We start from the raw sequence: 14,740 nt of genomic DNA, 5'->3' as shown, positions 1-14,740 counted from the left end.
ATTTATTTTTGGTTAAATCTTATAGTACCAAAAATGTCACTTTACCTGGTCTCTGTTGTAATCAGAAGGGTCACAAGCTCTGAAGGGGTGGATACACCGTCTCTCACTTTTACACCAAGCACAGCCAGTTCCAATACACACTGCGCATCTGGCAACACGGAAAACCAACTTAATGCCTACAGTTTTAGGAAAATGTTCATACCCTAGAATTTTCCTCTGTGACGTGGCGTGCAAGCATTTAAAAGAAGAAGAAAAAAATCCCCGGACAGACTGTGAGGAGCCCAGGGATGAAGAACAGTCCTTTGAGGCTGGGGATGGAGCACTGACTTTGTGCCCCGCTCTGGGCAGCCCTCGGGCTGACGGACTGTCATCCCACCTGCAGGGGTGTTGCCATGGAAACCTGAAGCTGGGGTCACCTGTTGCGCTGGTAGGTAACAGGAACCTGATGAATCTGTTTCTGAATCCAGTTCTGCTATTTGTCTACACTCCCGTAAGTCTCGCTATGGAGGCTGAGCCCCTCCCCTCCCCCCAGATCAGCAGGCCCTCACTCCCTGGAACGGGTAAGACCGCAAACTGCCTCGAAGATGCGAGACCAAAAGGGTTATCTGGCAAGCAGAGCGAACGGGTGCCAGTGTTTGCTTTTTAATCGAATTAAGGAAGAATTGTGTCTACTAATCAAATAATCTATCATGCATGGCTAACAGCGGAGGACTTGAAAATCACTTATTAGGATAATTGGAGTTAAAGAAGGAATGATAAAAATGGAAATCGAGGTTGGTCTGGAAACGGAGCCAAGGGAGGCCAGGAGAGGTCTCAGCCGGGAGGATGGTGAGAGGACCCCATTTGTCTTTTATATACTCTTCAAGAAATGCCCAAGCATTCTAAGATTCTGACCTATAGAAACGGCAGTTTCAACGGGAGAAGAAAACAGACTCGCTTAAGTGTTTACCTGGCCACCTATGTGCACAAGTTTGTGATTTGTACTCCATTGTTACCCCTCAGGTATGAGCACCATACTGACTGCTTTTTGAAGGGAAGTGGGTGCCCAAGGAAAGGCCACGCGCCCTCTGGGGAGCGCCAGGTCTCAGGTCTGCTTCTGAATTATGTCATAATTGTGGTCCCTGAGGCAAGTCACTTCCTTTCCTCTTGCCTTGACAATGGGGATGGGGGAGCTGCATTACGTTTAAACTTTCTTTGAGCTCTACAATTCTATTTACCTCTCCCCTTTTTCCCCATTTTCATGGACTTCTGAGGCTTCTTCTATCAGGTTTGGATTTTTCCCTCCCTAAATTCATTGTTTATTAGAAATAACCGAACTCAATCCTTCTTTCAAAGTGCCTTGGTGGTAAAGCTGAGGTCCCGGGGCTCCTGTTCTAATAGCTGTAGAGGGGCCTCCCAACTCAGTTTCCAGATTGAATTCATCTCCCCATAGAAAAAACGGTTCCCAGGCCAGGCCAAAAGAAACTGACATCTGGTACTCATACCACTCAATGAACTACAGAATCACTAATAATACAGCTTCCCATTGTTTCCATGGGAACCTCCATCCCATCTTCCCACTGGAAAATCAGGAATCTGAGAAATATATTTCCTCTGTCTTCTCTGTGCTTTAGAAGCGAGGAGTGAGGTGTGTCCCTAACTCAAAGGGATCCATAGCTCTCAGGGACAAAGGTGGTGAGAAAAAACAAAGGAGGGGAGGGGAGGAGACAGAATGAACATGTTCTTCTGATGAAAGAGATTTCATCTGGTCCTTTTCCTTGAGTATGACCTCCCCTTATCTCATGCTCACATCCTCTCCCAGAGCCCAAATTCCCAAAGCCATTCTGATCAGAGGGGATCCCAGCAGCACCTCTTCTGCTGTACTTACTTCAAGGCCACCCCCCGTCTTGGGAAAATGGATTTCCCTGTTGGGAGGAACACTTAACACAGCTGTGTGCTCCTTAGCTGCTCTATCTTACTTAGGGCTTGAACGAGCTCGCTGATTGGCTGAGGGGCCTTCCTATCTCCTTTTAGGTCATGCTCCAAAAGGCACTGTGGGAAGTTCTACTCCACAAAAGAGTTCTTCAGCAAAGTGAGGAGTAAAGCAAATCAATAAATTAAAACCAATGAGAGAATATTTAAATTTCAAATAAAATCTTACTCTCTTAATGATGAGCAGTTGGTAAAGTTGAATCTTTTTGATAAATGCCAAGCATCGAAGGAAAACGTCACATTGACGACTAAAGCATCTGGAGCAAAGGGGGGAAAAGAGTCATTTATGGTGCAATCCCGCTACCGTCAAGCAAAGCTGTAAATGCCGAAAATAAATATTTTTGCTTCCTCCTCGGGGAGGAGGGGAGGGTGTGCCAGCTGTTTGCTAACATTTCAATCAGTATGTGGTTCCTTCCCCTTGGGCCAGTCACGTCAGGCAGCCAAAGTGTACAGCCCAAACCTCTAAACAGAGCCAGGCCCACCTCGCGTCCCAGGCCTCCCACGGATAATCACTAGGAAAAAGCCATTTTACAGCTCATTTACACCTCACGTTCTCCCCGGGATCACTATCTCAGCTTGTAATTGGCCACAGCATAAGAATGAAACAAGTCACCCAGCAAGAAGCGCCTAGAACATGATCACCAGAATGTTAGGAAGGAAATTCTGCAGCTTCAGAAAAATCCGCACTTCAAATATTTACCTACCAATCTCTAAAGGGTGGCTCCCATGGGCTGGGATCCATGATCTTCTTGGAGTCAACTGTTGGCAAATCTATGATGAAGGTTTTCTTATTTGCTTTTGAAAACCTACCCATTGGTTAGAAGACCCAAAGGAATAAAGGAATAAGAAAGATAAAAACTGCTAAATTGGCGTTAGAAAAATGTTGTATTTCCTGTATCTCTTTAACTTACCTACTCTATCCAAGGTGATTCCCAACCCAACTGTCAATCAGAATCACTTGACATACTGGATTCCAGAGCCATGCTCCTAGGTATTCTGACTTAGGTGGCTCGGGTGGGTCTGGGAATCTGTGGTTTATACTGCTCCCCACGTGATGACTGTAGCCAGCCAGGTCTGGGTGCCACAGTCTGGAGCAGCACCTTTCAAATCCTGTTGTGTCCAGGGACAAGTGCTACTCTGTGATGTCTTCACTGTTACCCATTTTGGTATTAATATCGTCTTCCTTTTATGAATTAATGGACAGTGTAGATGATACTTTTCAAATGAAAGTCTTTACTTGATGAAATAAGAAGTTGGTCTAACTTTGTGGGCACCTCTAATTTTCTTACTGAAATTTTATTAGTGTGTGATTCTAAAAGTTTGAGAATCCTCACTTTAAGGTGCTTCTCACAGCAATAAAATGCATTCTGAAAGCTAGGATGCCACATCAAATTCTGCTCACATAACGTGGGTCTATGTGAAATGATAATCTTCCGTTCTAAAGACAAGGAGCTTTGGAGGGCTGGCATGGCCTTTCACCAAGAGTATTTGAACAGACACTGATACATGTTAGTAGAAAAAAACACATGGATAGTAAGCACTAAGGGGTTCCCCGTGAAAATCCACGTCAATGGAATCCACAACTGTCCAGTGATGAAGGCTCGCAAAAGTTGTACTTTTCTGAGTATCAACTGTGCATAAAACACTATTGGGAAATATCTCAAGGAAATGAATACATATGGTCTCTGCTCTGGAAGCATTTACAGTTATTCTGGAAGAGATAAAATAACTTAGGTGAAAAAACACAACAACGACAGCACAGTCACCGAAATACCCTGGGAATGGTTTGAGCCCCATGTAGCACCTGGGCACCAAGACTGGGGTGTCTGTTGGGGACCCAGGGGGTGCTAGAATGATGGGGACAGTTAGAGAAGAATCTGGCAAGGCTGTAGGGAAGAGGTGACACCCCCTGCAATGTTTCAAAGCAGAATGGCAACAGGATTTGGTGAAAGGAGTGAGGCCACTCTAGGCTGCAGACAAAGGTTTGGCAATGGCCATTGTCTGGCTGAAGGTAACAGGGGAAGTGAGTGGGTTTGCCTGCTCAGAATATGCAAAGCATTCAGAGAAAAGGGCAGGCTAAGGTTGAGTGCAATTGATGGAGGCTCTAAAAGCAACCAACTGGCTTTACAAGATCTCAAATACTGCAGAAGCATATTTTACAGGTGAGCAAGATCTGCATTTTAATGACCAAAATTAACTAGAAGCCTATCACAAAGCCTGCATAGTGTGGACAAAGAAAAGCGGAAAACTGAGATCATTTTCCAAGCAAGTCAGACTCAAACAGCCACCACAAGCCCAGTGGCTGAGAGGCATTTCTAAAGCTCCGGTCTCTGGCCTGGTGCATTCAATTCCCTTTTGAGGGATTCAGGACTAATTGAGTAACACCAGCTCTCGCCACAAAACTCAGCTCCGTTATGATCTTCACCCATTCTAGGAGGCCTGCACCATGAACTTGACTTTTAGTCTTTCTCACCCAGAGGGACTCATGAATCCTCAGTCTGTCCATTGTAACTCCTAACCATCTCTGGAATCCATCCACTTCTCTCCACCGCCATCTGCCTCCAACTACTCCAGCCATCACTGTCACCCTCACCTACATCACCACAGTAGCTTTCCTTCCATCTGATCTTTTGGGACTCTGTCCTTCCCTCCTCTAGCCCATTCTTCACCTGCAGCCATTCATTCATTCATTTGTTGGTTCAACAAAAATGTATTGACTGTAAATGGCTACATTGTGCCAGACACTTTCTGCCTTCTTTGGGATCCATTTTCTATCACTCTGCTTTCCACCTGTCCCTACCCCATTTGCCTTGGCCATATAGAATCTCCTTTGGCTCCTCAAACAAAGCTTTTTCTCACCTTCTGGCCATCACACTAGTTGGTCTCCGCCTAGAATACTATTCCCTCTCTTCTTTGACTGGCTCAACCCCACTCATCCTCCAGGAAGCTTTCCTTGTTGCCTCGCCACCTCCCCTCAAGTCCAGTTAGGTTCCCCATTCATGTGCTTCCCATGGTACACTACAGTCCCTGTATTTACACACTGCATTGTAACGAGCAGTTCCCTTGTCTCTACCCCAGGAGGCTATCAATACTGTGAGCAAGAACCAGGTCAGTCTTTTTTGGTCACTGTACCCCTAGCATCTAGCACAGTGCTGGCACATAGTAGATGTTCAATAAATATTTCCTGTATGAATGAATGAATGCAATGCACTTAAGATGATAGAACATTGGCCGTACTATTTTCTCATCTCACAAAGGGCAATCCTAGCTTTTCAGGTTTCTAAATTATCTGAACCATTTGGGTAGAGTCAGCTCAATGGTTCCTTGCTTTATTCCACTCTCCTATCCAACTTACCCTCCTCTGTCATTCTCCAGTCATATGTGATAGTGGGGGCCTGCAGTTGTGGGATGAAGTACGTCAGAGGTGAGCAGAACCACCGGGAGAGGCAGGAAGCAGGGGACAGGGACACAGCGACTATTTAGATTCCTTGTCATTCTTCATGCTTCCTGGGTAACCTGAACTCAGGACGTTCTCGTGCCTTCTTTGCTTTCATACTAAAGCCCAGAATCGAGTCCACTCACCTTTGTCAGGTGATCTGGTGGGGATGTTACAGGTGCAGGTCTCGTTCCCCCGACTTTTACCCTTGCAAAGCTCCCTGGTGGAGTCCACGTGCTTCACCACACACTCTGAGTGTCTTGGAGAGAAGTTTCCCACCACGGTCACAGTAGTCTATGTAGGGAAGAAGATGACACAGGAACCAAATCACTATTTCTGCATCATTTCATCCATTCTAGAGCCTTAAGTGAATTCACTCTTTGACTTGCCATAAAAGGAGAATTTCTCAGATCGCTGATGGAAAGAAAAATGTTTTATTGGCTATTTGATTTGATCTTTTGTGAATCACATATTCATATCCTTGGACCATTTTTCTGCTTTGTGTATATTTTTCTTATCAATTTTAAGAGCGCTCTGTGTAGTATAGATATTAATCCTTATCTGTCATATTACTGACATATTTTCTCTAATCTACTGTTTGTCTTGCAATTTTGTGTGTGGTATCTTTCACCCTACACAATGTGTTTTTATGTAATCAAATACAGCGTTTCTTGTCTTGGTGATAAAGTTCTTCCCAAACTCTAGCTCATAGACAAATATAAAGTTGTTCCACTGTCTTCATTGTTTTAATTTTTAAACATATATCTTTAAGCCATCTGGAATTTATTTTTATATATAATGTGAGATAAGGGTCCAAATTTATTTTTGTCCAGATAGCTAATCAGTTATGTCATAACCGTTTACTAAAAAAACTCTCCTTTTCCTACCCAACTAAAATACCACTTTTGTCATATATTAAATTACCATATATCTGGAATCTATTTCTGAACTCTGCACTGTTGCAATCATCTATTGATCTTCTTCTATTCCAATGTCATCAAGTTTTTGCTACTGTGACTTTAAATATATTTAACATCTGATAAGGCAACTCTCTCCTTACTTATTTTTATTTTCATAACTTTCTTAGCATTTCCTAGACATTATACTTCCAGATGAACTTTAAGGTCATTTAACACAAATGGGTTGAGGAGACTGTGAGTTTAACTGGAATTGTACTAAATATATGGATTAATTTTAGAAGATTTTATATCTTTATGCTATTAAGTATTCTTATCCGAACACGTGATATTTTTTTCATTTGTTTCTGTTTGGTCCAGGGTTTATTTAAGAGGGTGTACCTTGATTTCCCAGGTGTTAAGATATATTTTTATCTATTTATTTCTTATTACTAATGTTATTATAGTTAAAGAAGGTGGTCTGTGAAATCTACTTTTAAGATTAGTTAAGATTTTGTTTGTGGTCAAACATATGCTCAGATCTGGGGGGAGGTGATGATGTGTGTGTGTGTACACAAAGGGACACAAAAAGAAAATCCTGAAATCGTCCCCTAATTTTCCCAAATGAATCATCTAAAGGAAGAAGGCAGCCAGTTCTTCTGTTGAAAAGAAAAATTTTCCCAGCACAAAAATGAAATGATAATTCTATGATGTAAGAGAGTGTTAGCTGATGCTATGGTGGTAAGCATATGTCAAATATAAATGTATCAAATCAACATGTTGCACATGTGAAACTTACACAATGTTATATGTCAATTATATTTCAGTTAAAAAAAGAAAATGAAGATTAGCAAAAAACAAACACAAAAGAAAAGGATTTTGAAGTTATTAATATGCAAAGGTGGGCCCCTTTTGCACCAGTTGCAGGAAGGGGATCTGGTGGGAAGAAAGGCTAACCATGAGGAAGCAGGGAGCAGAGGAAGGGGTAACCCTGTCACCTATGATGGAGGGCTGTGGTCCCAGACAACCTGGGAGGTGGCCATCTTCTGTTGTATTTCTGACCTCTGCGCAGACTTTCTGCAAGGCCAGCTAAGGCTCTGCTGTCTCTCATCCTCTAATAAGTGTGCTAAGTCTATTCCAGCCCTGGGGTCACTCCTATCTTTCCATTTTCAAAAAAATTCTTTTTCTGGGCCACAGAATCATGCTGGAGAAGGCAAGTTCTTACAGTCCAACTTCAACTGGACTGAAGTCCAACCATCTCTATGGGATGTGAGCATAGTAATGAATCCCAAACCGTTCCCACTAGCTCGTCTTCAACAAATGGCTAAACTCTCATTCATGCTGCTTTCTTCAACCCAGCATTTATATCTGCACCACACACTTTAGCGCATGATAACATCACATAGTATCTTGTATATGTATATGTCTTACATTTATTTCATTGCTCAAACAAGAAAACAGAAGTATCAAAGTTTTTTTAAATCCTATTTTCACCAACTGTTTTAAATTTTCCACATTTCCTTCTACTTCTCACACACATAGTTTTTATATAACTGTAATCATTGCATTAATTTATTGTATAAATATTTATCAACCACTTAACATGTGCCAAGTACTGCACAAGGTACTGAATACTTTAGTGAACCCAACAGCTACAGTCCTTGCTCTCAAAGACCTTACAGTCTGCTAGGAGTATGGAAAAGAGCACCAGACTAAAACTGGAGTGCCATATAGTATTAAGAGATCATTAAGAGATGATAGAAGCTTAGGCTAGGATGGTACATTGGAAATGGAAAGAGTGACAGACTCAAGATACCCTTTAGAGGTAGCTTGGGGCAGGATTGGAAGTGGGGCATGTGGATTTAGAGAATTTCGATGAGGAAGTGGATGGATGGAGATACCATATACTGCGATGGGACACACTGAGGGAGAGGCAGACTTTGGGTGGAAAAGTCAAGACTTCGGTTTTGGATGTGTTTAGTTCAAGATATTTGCATGATAATCAAGAAGATGTGAGCCTGGAGCTCAGAGGAGGCTGGTGATAAAGGAGACATGAACATATAGATGGTGTATAAAGCCCTGGGAGTGAATAAGATTGCCTGTGGACAAAGTACGTAGTCAGAAGAGAGGAATAGCCAAAACTGGGTCCCAAACAACTCTAATATTTAGAATCAGAGAGAAAAGGAGCCAGCAAGGGAGGCTGAGGCATGGCCAAAGAGAGGAAGAGAACATGGAGAGGGCGTGCCCTGGAAGGCAATGGAAGAGAGAGTTTTAAGAATGCTGCCAATGGGCCTAGTAAGATAAGGACATATAGTGTCTGCTGGAATGGCTATATGGAGTTCACTCCTGCCTTTAGCAAGAGCAGGCTCAGGGGAAGAGTGGGACAGAAGAAGTTGGAATTGATCTGAAAATAGGAGGTATTTTTCAGCTTTAAAAAGCTGAAGCCCAACATGGGAATCCTTATCAGGTTGCTGGCTCTTTCTTGAACTAAGCTGGATAAAGATGGAATGAAGACACAAAAGGTCAGACGAGATAGAGAGAAAGTTTGAATGTCAATTAGCTGGTAATGTTCTTGGGGCCAAAGAACATCTTGCTGCATAACATTCTATCAGGTCAACAGACCTTATTTTACCTAAACGTTCCCCTTAAGGCCAAACAGTTTGGCTATTTCTAGGGTTCTCATTCTATAAATGCTACTGCAACAGCATCTGCATGCTGATGGTTTTTCTTCTTTCAAGTTACTTCTTCAGAATTCTAAGTCTGGAATTAGTGCTTTAAATAGAATGAATATATTTATGACTTTTGAAACATATCACCAAATTGCCTTCCAAAAAGGTTATGTTAATTGGCATTGCCAACACTTGGTGTTAGCATATCTTATTATCACCTTAATTTGTATTTATTGGATAACTGGTGAAGTTGGACATTTTTCTGTGTCTGTGTCTAACTCTCTAAACCTCCTCTTGTGAGAATACATGCTTTTGCCCACTTTTTGGTGTCTTGATATTTTTGTTTTTAATTTCTCCTAGTTTTAATATCCTGCAATTAATATTTTGCCTGTTACAAATGTTCTGAAGTATGTGCTTTAGTTATCTATTATTGTTTGTCGTATAGGTTTTTTTTAAAGTAAGTATAGGAATTTTTTTTGTTATTACATACTATGTAGCTTCAGAGCTAAGAAAATTGTACTTCCAACTTACCTGATGCTCAATTCTATTTTCTGTTAGCTTTTTACATGAATTTTCTAATTAGCCTAAATTTATTTTTATATTTAATGTAAAATGCAAATTGTTTCCATATTGTAAGCTTATTTCAGCATCTTTTAAGAAATAATTATTTCATTTCCTCTTATTTTATGATATCAGAGCTTTAAAATGTTACATCTATTTCTAAGCCTTCTACTCTATTCCGTGAATCTATTCCTATTTTAAAACCAGAATCATGGGCTGAATTATTGTCACTCTATATATGTGTACAATCATATGGAAATGGTCTTGCTTAAATAATTTTCTTTTTTCAAAATACATTTTGGATATTCTTGACTAGTTCATATTATTTTAGATAAATTTTTTCTTCTTCTTCTTCTCCTCAAAGCCTCCCGGTACATAGCTCTATATTCTAGTTGTGAGTGCCTCTGGTTGTGGCATGTGGGACACTGCCTCAACGTGGCCTGACGAGCGGTGCCATGTCCACGCCCAGGATCTGAACCGGCGAAATCCTGGGCTAAAGAAGCGGAGTGTGTGAACTTAACCACTCAGCCACGGGGCCAGCCCTTTAGATAAATTTTCTATTAATTTTAAGACAAAGCCTATTCAAATTTTCACTGGGATTACATGAAATCTAGAAAATAGACTGAGGAAGAATTGATATTTTTATGATATCTTCCTGCAAAGAAACGTAGTATGTAGGTCTGGATATATTCAAGATGTTTTTGTCATATTCTAAGAAAATACCTTGTGTGGTTTTGATTTTATTTATGCTTATGTTTAATTGATAAGCTTTCCTTGTTATGAATTATACATAGCCTCAATAGACCACTGCCCTACTATCTAATTACTATTAGGAAGAATTGTTTAAGACAAGCTGTTGCATGGCCAAGCTATTATTTTTGGTAGCTGGCTTCAACATGTATCTCCTAGTAAAAATTATTTTAAAATACAGATTATAGACCTCACCCTTCAAGTTTATGCCTAAGTGTTTCCAGTGTTTTTAATAAATGAGATCTGTTAACGCACGTTAACAGTTTGTCCTACCTCACATGCAGTAAGGTTATCGATATTTGAATGTTTATTAACATTTAGCACTTCATTTTACTTTCATTAATTTGAATAGTTCTAAAAGCTAATACACTTAGATTTTGCAGATGTACAACCACTTAAGTTTAGCAAATAATGATATTTTTGTCCATTCCGATAATTATTTCTGTTGCTTGTTTGTTGTAGTAGTGCACTGGACAGAACTTTAAAAATAATGTTGATTGTATCCACGACAGTGGAATTCCTTGGTTTTGTTCTGATTTGTAAAAGAATGTTTCTAGTGTCTCTCCTTTAGGAACCACGCTGTTTGTGGGAAATACTTTTTTCTTTAAAGATCGGTACCTGAGCTAACATCTGTTGCCAATCTTTTTTTTTATTGTTCTTCTCCCCAAAGCCCCCCAGTACACAGTTGTATATTCTAGTTGTAGGTACTTCTGGTTGTGCTATGTGGGACACTGCCTCAGCATGGCCTGATGAGTGGTGCTAGGTCCACGCCTAGGATCTGAACCGGCAAAATCCTGGGCCGCTGAAGTGGAGCACGTGAACCCAACCACTTGGCCATGGGGCTGGCCTCTGGGAAATACTTTTATTCTTACTTTTCTTCTGTTTTTATCAGTCTAAGCCATTTTCACTGAATGTTAAAATCTCTTTATAGGTATACAAACACATAATTTTACATCATGCATAAATGGGATCCTGTCATATATCCTTTTTGTGTTTATCGTGTATGTGAAGATTTCATTTTTCTTCTTGACTTGCCTCTGCCTTCTCTCTCCACCACATCAGTCATTCTCTCAGGGGAGCCCATATTTACAAGCTAGTAGGAATTTTTCCATATTTTTCTCCAATCTCAAATCATATATACACACACATATTACATAGGGACATTCTTTGATCAATACAAGATCATGCTATACACACTTTTCTGCATCTTGCTGTTTCTACGCAACAAAATCTCATGGAAATCCTTCCAATACAATTGGAATTGCTCTAATGGTTTCTTCTTAATGCCAATTCCTTAATGAGGATGAGGATATACTATCTTCTAATTGTTCTGTGTAAAGAGATGGAGCTTCTTGGGAAAAGAGGCTCAACATTATATGGTTTTTTCTGTACCTAGAAAGTTACTAGAATGTTACTAGGTATACGATGATCAGTTAGAAAAACCCTGAATCAAGCTGATAGACAGAATTGAGGAAAACCATAGACTGACATCTCTGTTGGTCAAGATCAGGTATTATTTAAATAAATAAAGATCTGAGACTTTCGGGTAAGTCATAGATAACCATAAGGATAGGAAATATTTTGAAATAAAATGACCAAGAGATGGAGTCAAACATCTTATCAACATTATTAAAATAATCAGTCCAAAGTTGGTTTCAAAGAGTAGCTTTACTCAAATTACTAAATTCTTATCGCTTTTACCTTGAAAGTGATAATAAGCTGGAGAGAGCGAGGTAACAGTTGTGTGGGAAGACTCTAGAGTTATTAGGGTAAACCACAGTGGGATTCAGGGTGGGGAAGAAAGCACTAGGGGTTGTTTGAGTAGTAAACATTTTCTGTGATGTTCCAGACTAGATATAAACGGTAATTAATTTATATTAGTAAACCCAAAGATGGGTAAGCCAATTATGTAAGTTGCACTTTTTATTCAATGAATAAGTTACTTTTCCTCACTATGTTTAGCTGAAGTATTACCCTTAAAATTTTCAAGATGATAACAGAAAAAAAATCTTGCATAATCTTAACCACTCATCAGAGTCCTGGGTGTATTCAAGGATTACAATATTTTCTACCATTCTCTATCAGCACCAAAGTAGCTATTTTTCAGACTGATAAGAAAAATTAAAATCTGGCCATTCTTGTGCTTAGAGGCCCAGCATCTTTTTCACAGAATCTACTCACTCTTGACTCAGGGCTGGTGGAAGTTGGATGAAGGCTTTGAAAGTTCCTTTTTTACGCCCCCCCCATCCCTCCCACCGGGCCCCAGAAGAAAATAGTGACAGCAGCCAAATAACTTTAAATCCATGCGTTCTGATCAGTTATGACTTGAAAGCTTGATTCTTTATTATTTATCACTCATTAAACGCTCTGGCTCTCCTTTATTAAATGTTAAATCATCTTAAGTGGTATGGTTCTTGCTATTTGAAATGGCAAAGTATAAGGGAAAAGAGAAAGTGGCCCATCTCCTTGTTAATGTGGCATTCAAATAAAACATAGCAAGCTCAACAGGCAGGTCAACTGGCTGCTGATGGGGCTTCTGTACAATTATTCATAATACAAGAGCCATAATTAGGGAAAAAATGTCTCCTTGCAGTACCACTGAGATTGCAAGGGAAAAATTCCATTTTCCCATAGGTCATGGTTGGTATGTGAATAAGACAATGTGTGAATGTGCTCATTGCTTCCTTTCCCTCATCCGATGACAGGGCTGATGTGCTGCCGATGGTGGTACTGCCACAGCAAGAGCCCACTGGCTTTCCTTCCAAGGACCCTACTTGCAATAGTCACTGCCCACATTGGTTTTTCTCCCTCAAATACTGCTTGAAGCCATGTTCGTAAGATAGATGTCAGGAGAAGCCCGAATACATTAGGAAAAACAAATTCTACACTTAAGCCATATTTCAGGAATCTTGTTGACCATACGTCTGAACAACTTTTTTCTCTATTTTTTATCGCTATGTTTTTCTACTATATTAAAAGTCCATCTTTTCTTTAAATTCAACTATTGAGGGTCATCTTCAGCTCCACAAGATAATAAACTCCATGAGGACAGGCCCTGGATGTGTCTTGTTCTCTGCTACGTTCTGGGCATCCTGCAGGGTGTAAGCCATCCTGTAGGCAATCAACATTAGTTAACCAAATGAACAGACTCTCATAACTAAGCTTATCTGACTGCTTATTAACATTTTATGGACAGAAGGAAGTTAGCATCAACGGTACAAAAGGAGACAATACAACAGACGCAGATTAAAATCTTTCCTCTTACCTTATTTTTACTTCCTCGAAACATGTGAATTTGAGGGCACTCTTTAGCTCCAGATGAAATATCCAGCCAGTTTTCTGAGTTCTGTAAATCTACACAATCTTCTTTAAAAGTACATCTATTAAAAAAAAAAAAAAAGGCAACAAAACAGTAACCCCACACATGCATTAGTTAAAACTTTCTCATACTTGGCTTCAGTACGAAATGCCGGGTTTTGTATAGCGGATTATTGATTTTTTGCAAGAATAGGAACATGATCCTAAAACCATGAAAAGCAACAGGAAAATGGCAGAGTGTTTTCTCCACCATGCCTAGGAGCAGAGAACAAACGTAGTCAACACGCTGAACTTAGCCATCTCTCAAAATGACATTGCCCAATACATCCAAAGCACTTCCTCTCATGGATTCTAGAATTAAAGAACTCCCTTCTAGAAAAATTGAGCAAAGAGCCCAAGGAAAGGTTGACAGCTTGTATAAATTTTTGGTTTGTGATTCATTCCCAGCATATCAACCTATTGTGTAGCTTTTTTGTTGTTAAAAAGTAACAAAGCAGGGCTGGCCTGGTGGCATAGCAGTTAAGTTCACGTGCCCTGCTTTGGCAACCCCAGGTTCACCAGTTCGGATCCTAGGTTTGGACCTGCACGTTGCTCATCAAGCCATGCTGTGGAGGCATCCCACATAGAAGAACTAGAAGGATTCACAACTAGAATATATAATTAGGTACCGGGGCTTTGGGGAGAAAAAGAAAAAATGAGGAAGATTGGCAACAGATGTTAGCTCAGGGCCAATCTTCCTAAAAAAAATTAAAATAAAGCTACTATTTTGTCCTTTGCAGCATGATAACTAAATAAAAATATGTCAAGGGCAGAGTCTTCCCAAGAATTTGATAAAACATTTCATAACCATCTGCTATATAACATTTATTTAGACAGATACCAAATTATATCAAAAGATATGGGTGAAACACTTTCCAGGGCCACTTTCCCAAGCCAGTCAGCTCAGAGGATGCCCCAAATAAATCTTAAGCTGTGACCAGGGCCAACTGCTTTGATAAACATGATCAGAAGCTGAGTGGTGAGATCACTGGTTTGCTTGATGTCTCGGTCACTCTGGGTCACGCTAACTTGGGAACTCTTGCCTCACCAGAAGGGCCGCCAACCTGACAAGAAGAATGAACACTGAGTGCCATGTTATT

General features: G+C 40.3%; 1 protein-coding gene across 4 annotated transcripts in view; it reads right to left on the bottom strand.

The window, feature by feature from the left end:
- Positions 1-14,740, bottom strand: part of PLXNC1 (plexin C1) — a 142,089-nt gene that overhangs the window by 73,517 nt on the left and 53,832 nt on the right. For all 4 annotated transcript variants that reach the window (XM_070599495.1, XM_070599496.1, XM_070599497.1 and 1 more), the window contains 4 exons: positions 13,549-13,663; positions 5,554-5,701; positions 2,141-2,228; positions 46-148 (listed from right to left, as the gene is read on the bottom strand). In XM_070599495.1, the coding sequence (XP_070455596.1) occupies positions 46-148; positions 2,141-2,228; positions 5,554-5,701; positions 13,549-13,663 (454 nt within the window). The remainder of the gene's footprint in view (positions 1-45; positions 149-2,140; positions 2,229-5,553; positions 5,702-13,548; positions 13,664-14,740) is intronic.

The sequence above is a fragment of the Equus przewalskii genome, chromosome 29, assembly GCF_037783145.1.
Source record: "Equus przewalskii isolate Varuska chromosome 29, EquPr2, whole genome shotgun sequence".
Classification (NCBI taxonomy): domain Eukaryota; kingdom Metazoa; phylum Chordata; class Mammalia; order Perissodactyla; family Equidae; genus Equus; species Equus przewalskii.
Note: the sequence above shows the minus strand (reverse complement) of the source record. Positions and strands in the feature narration are given on the sequence as shown.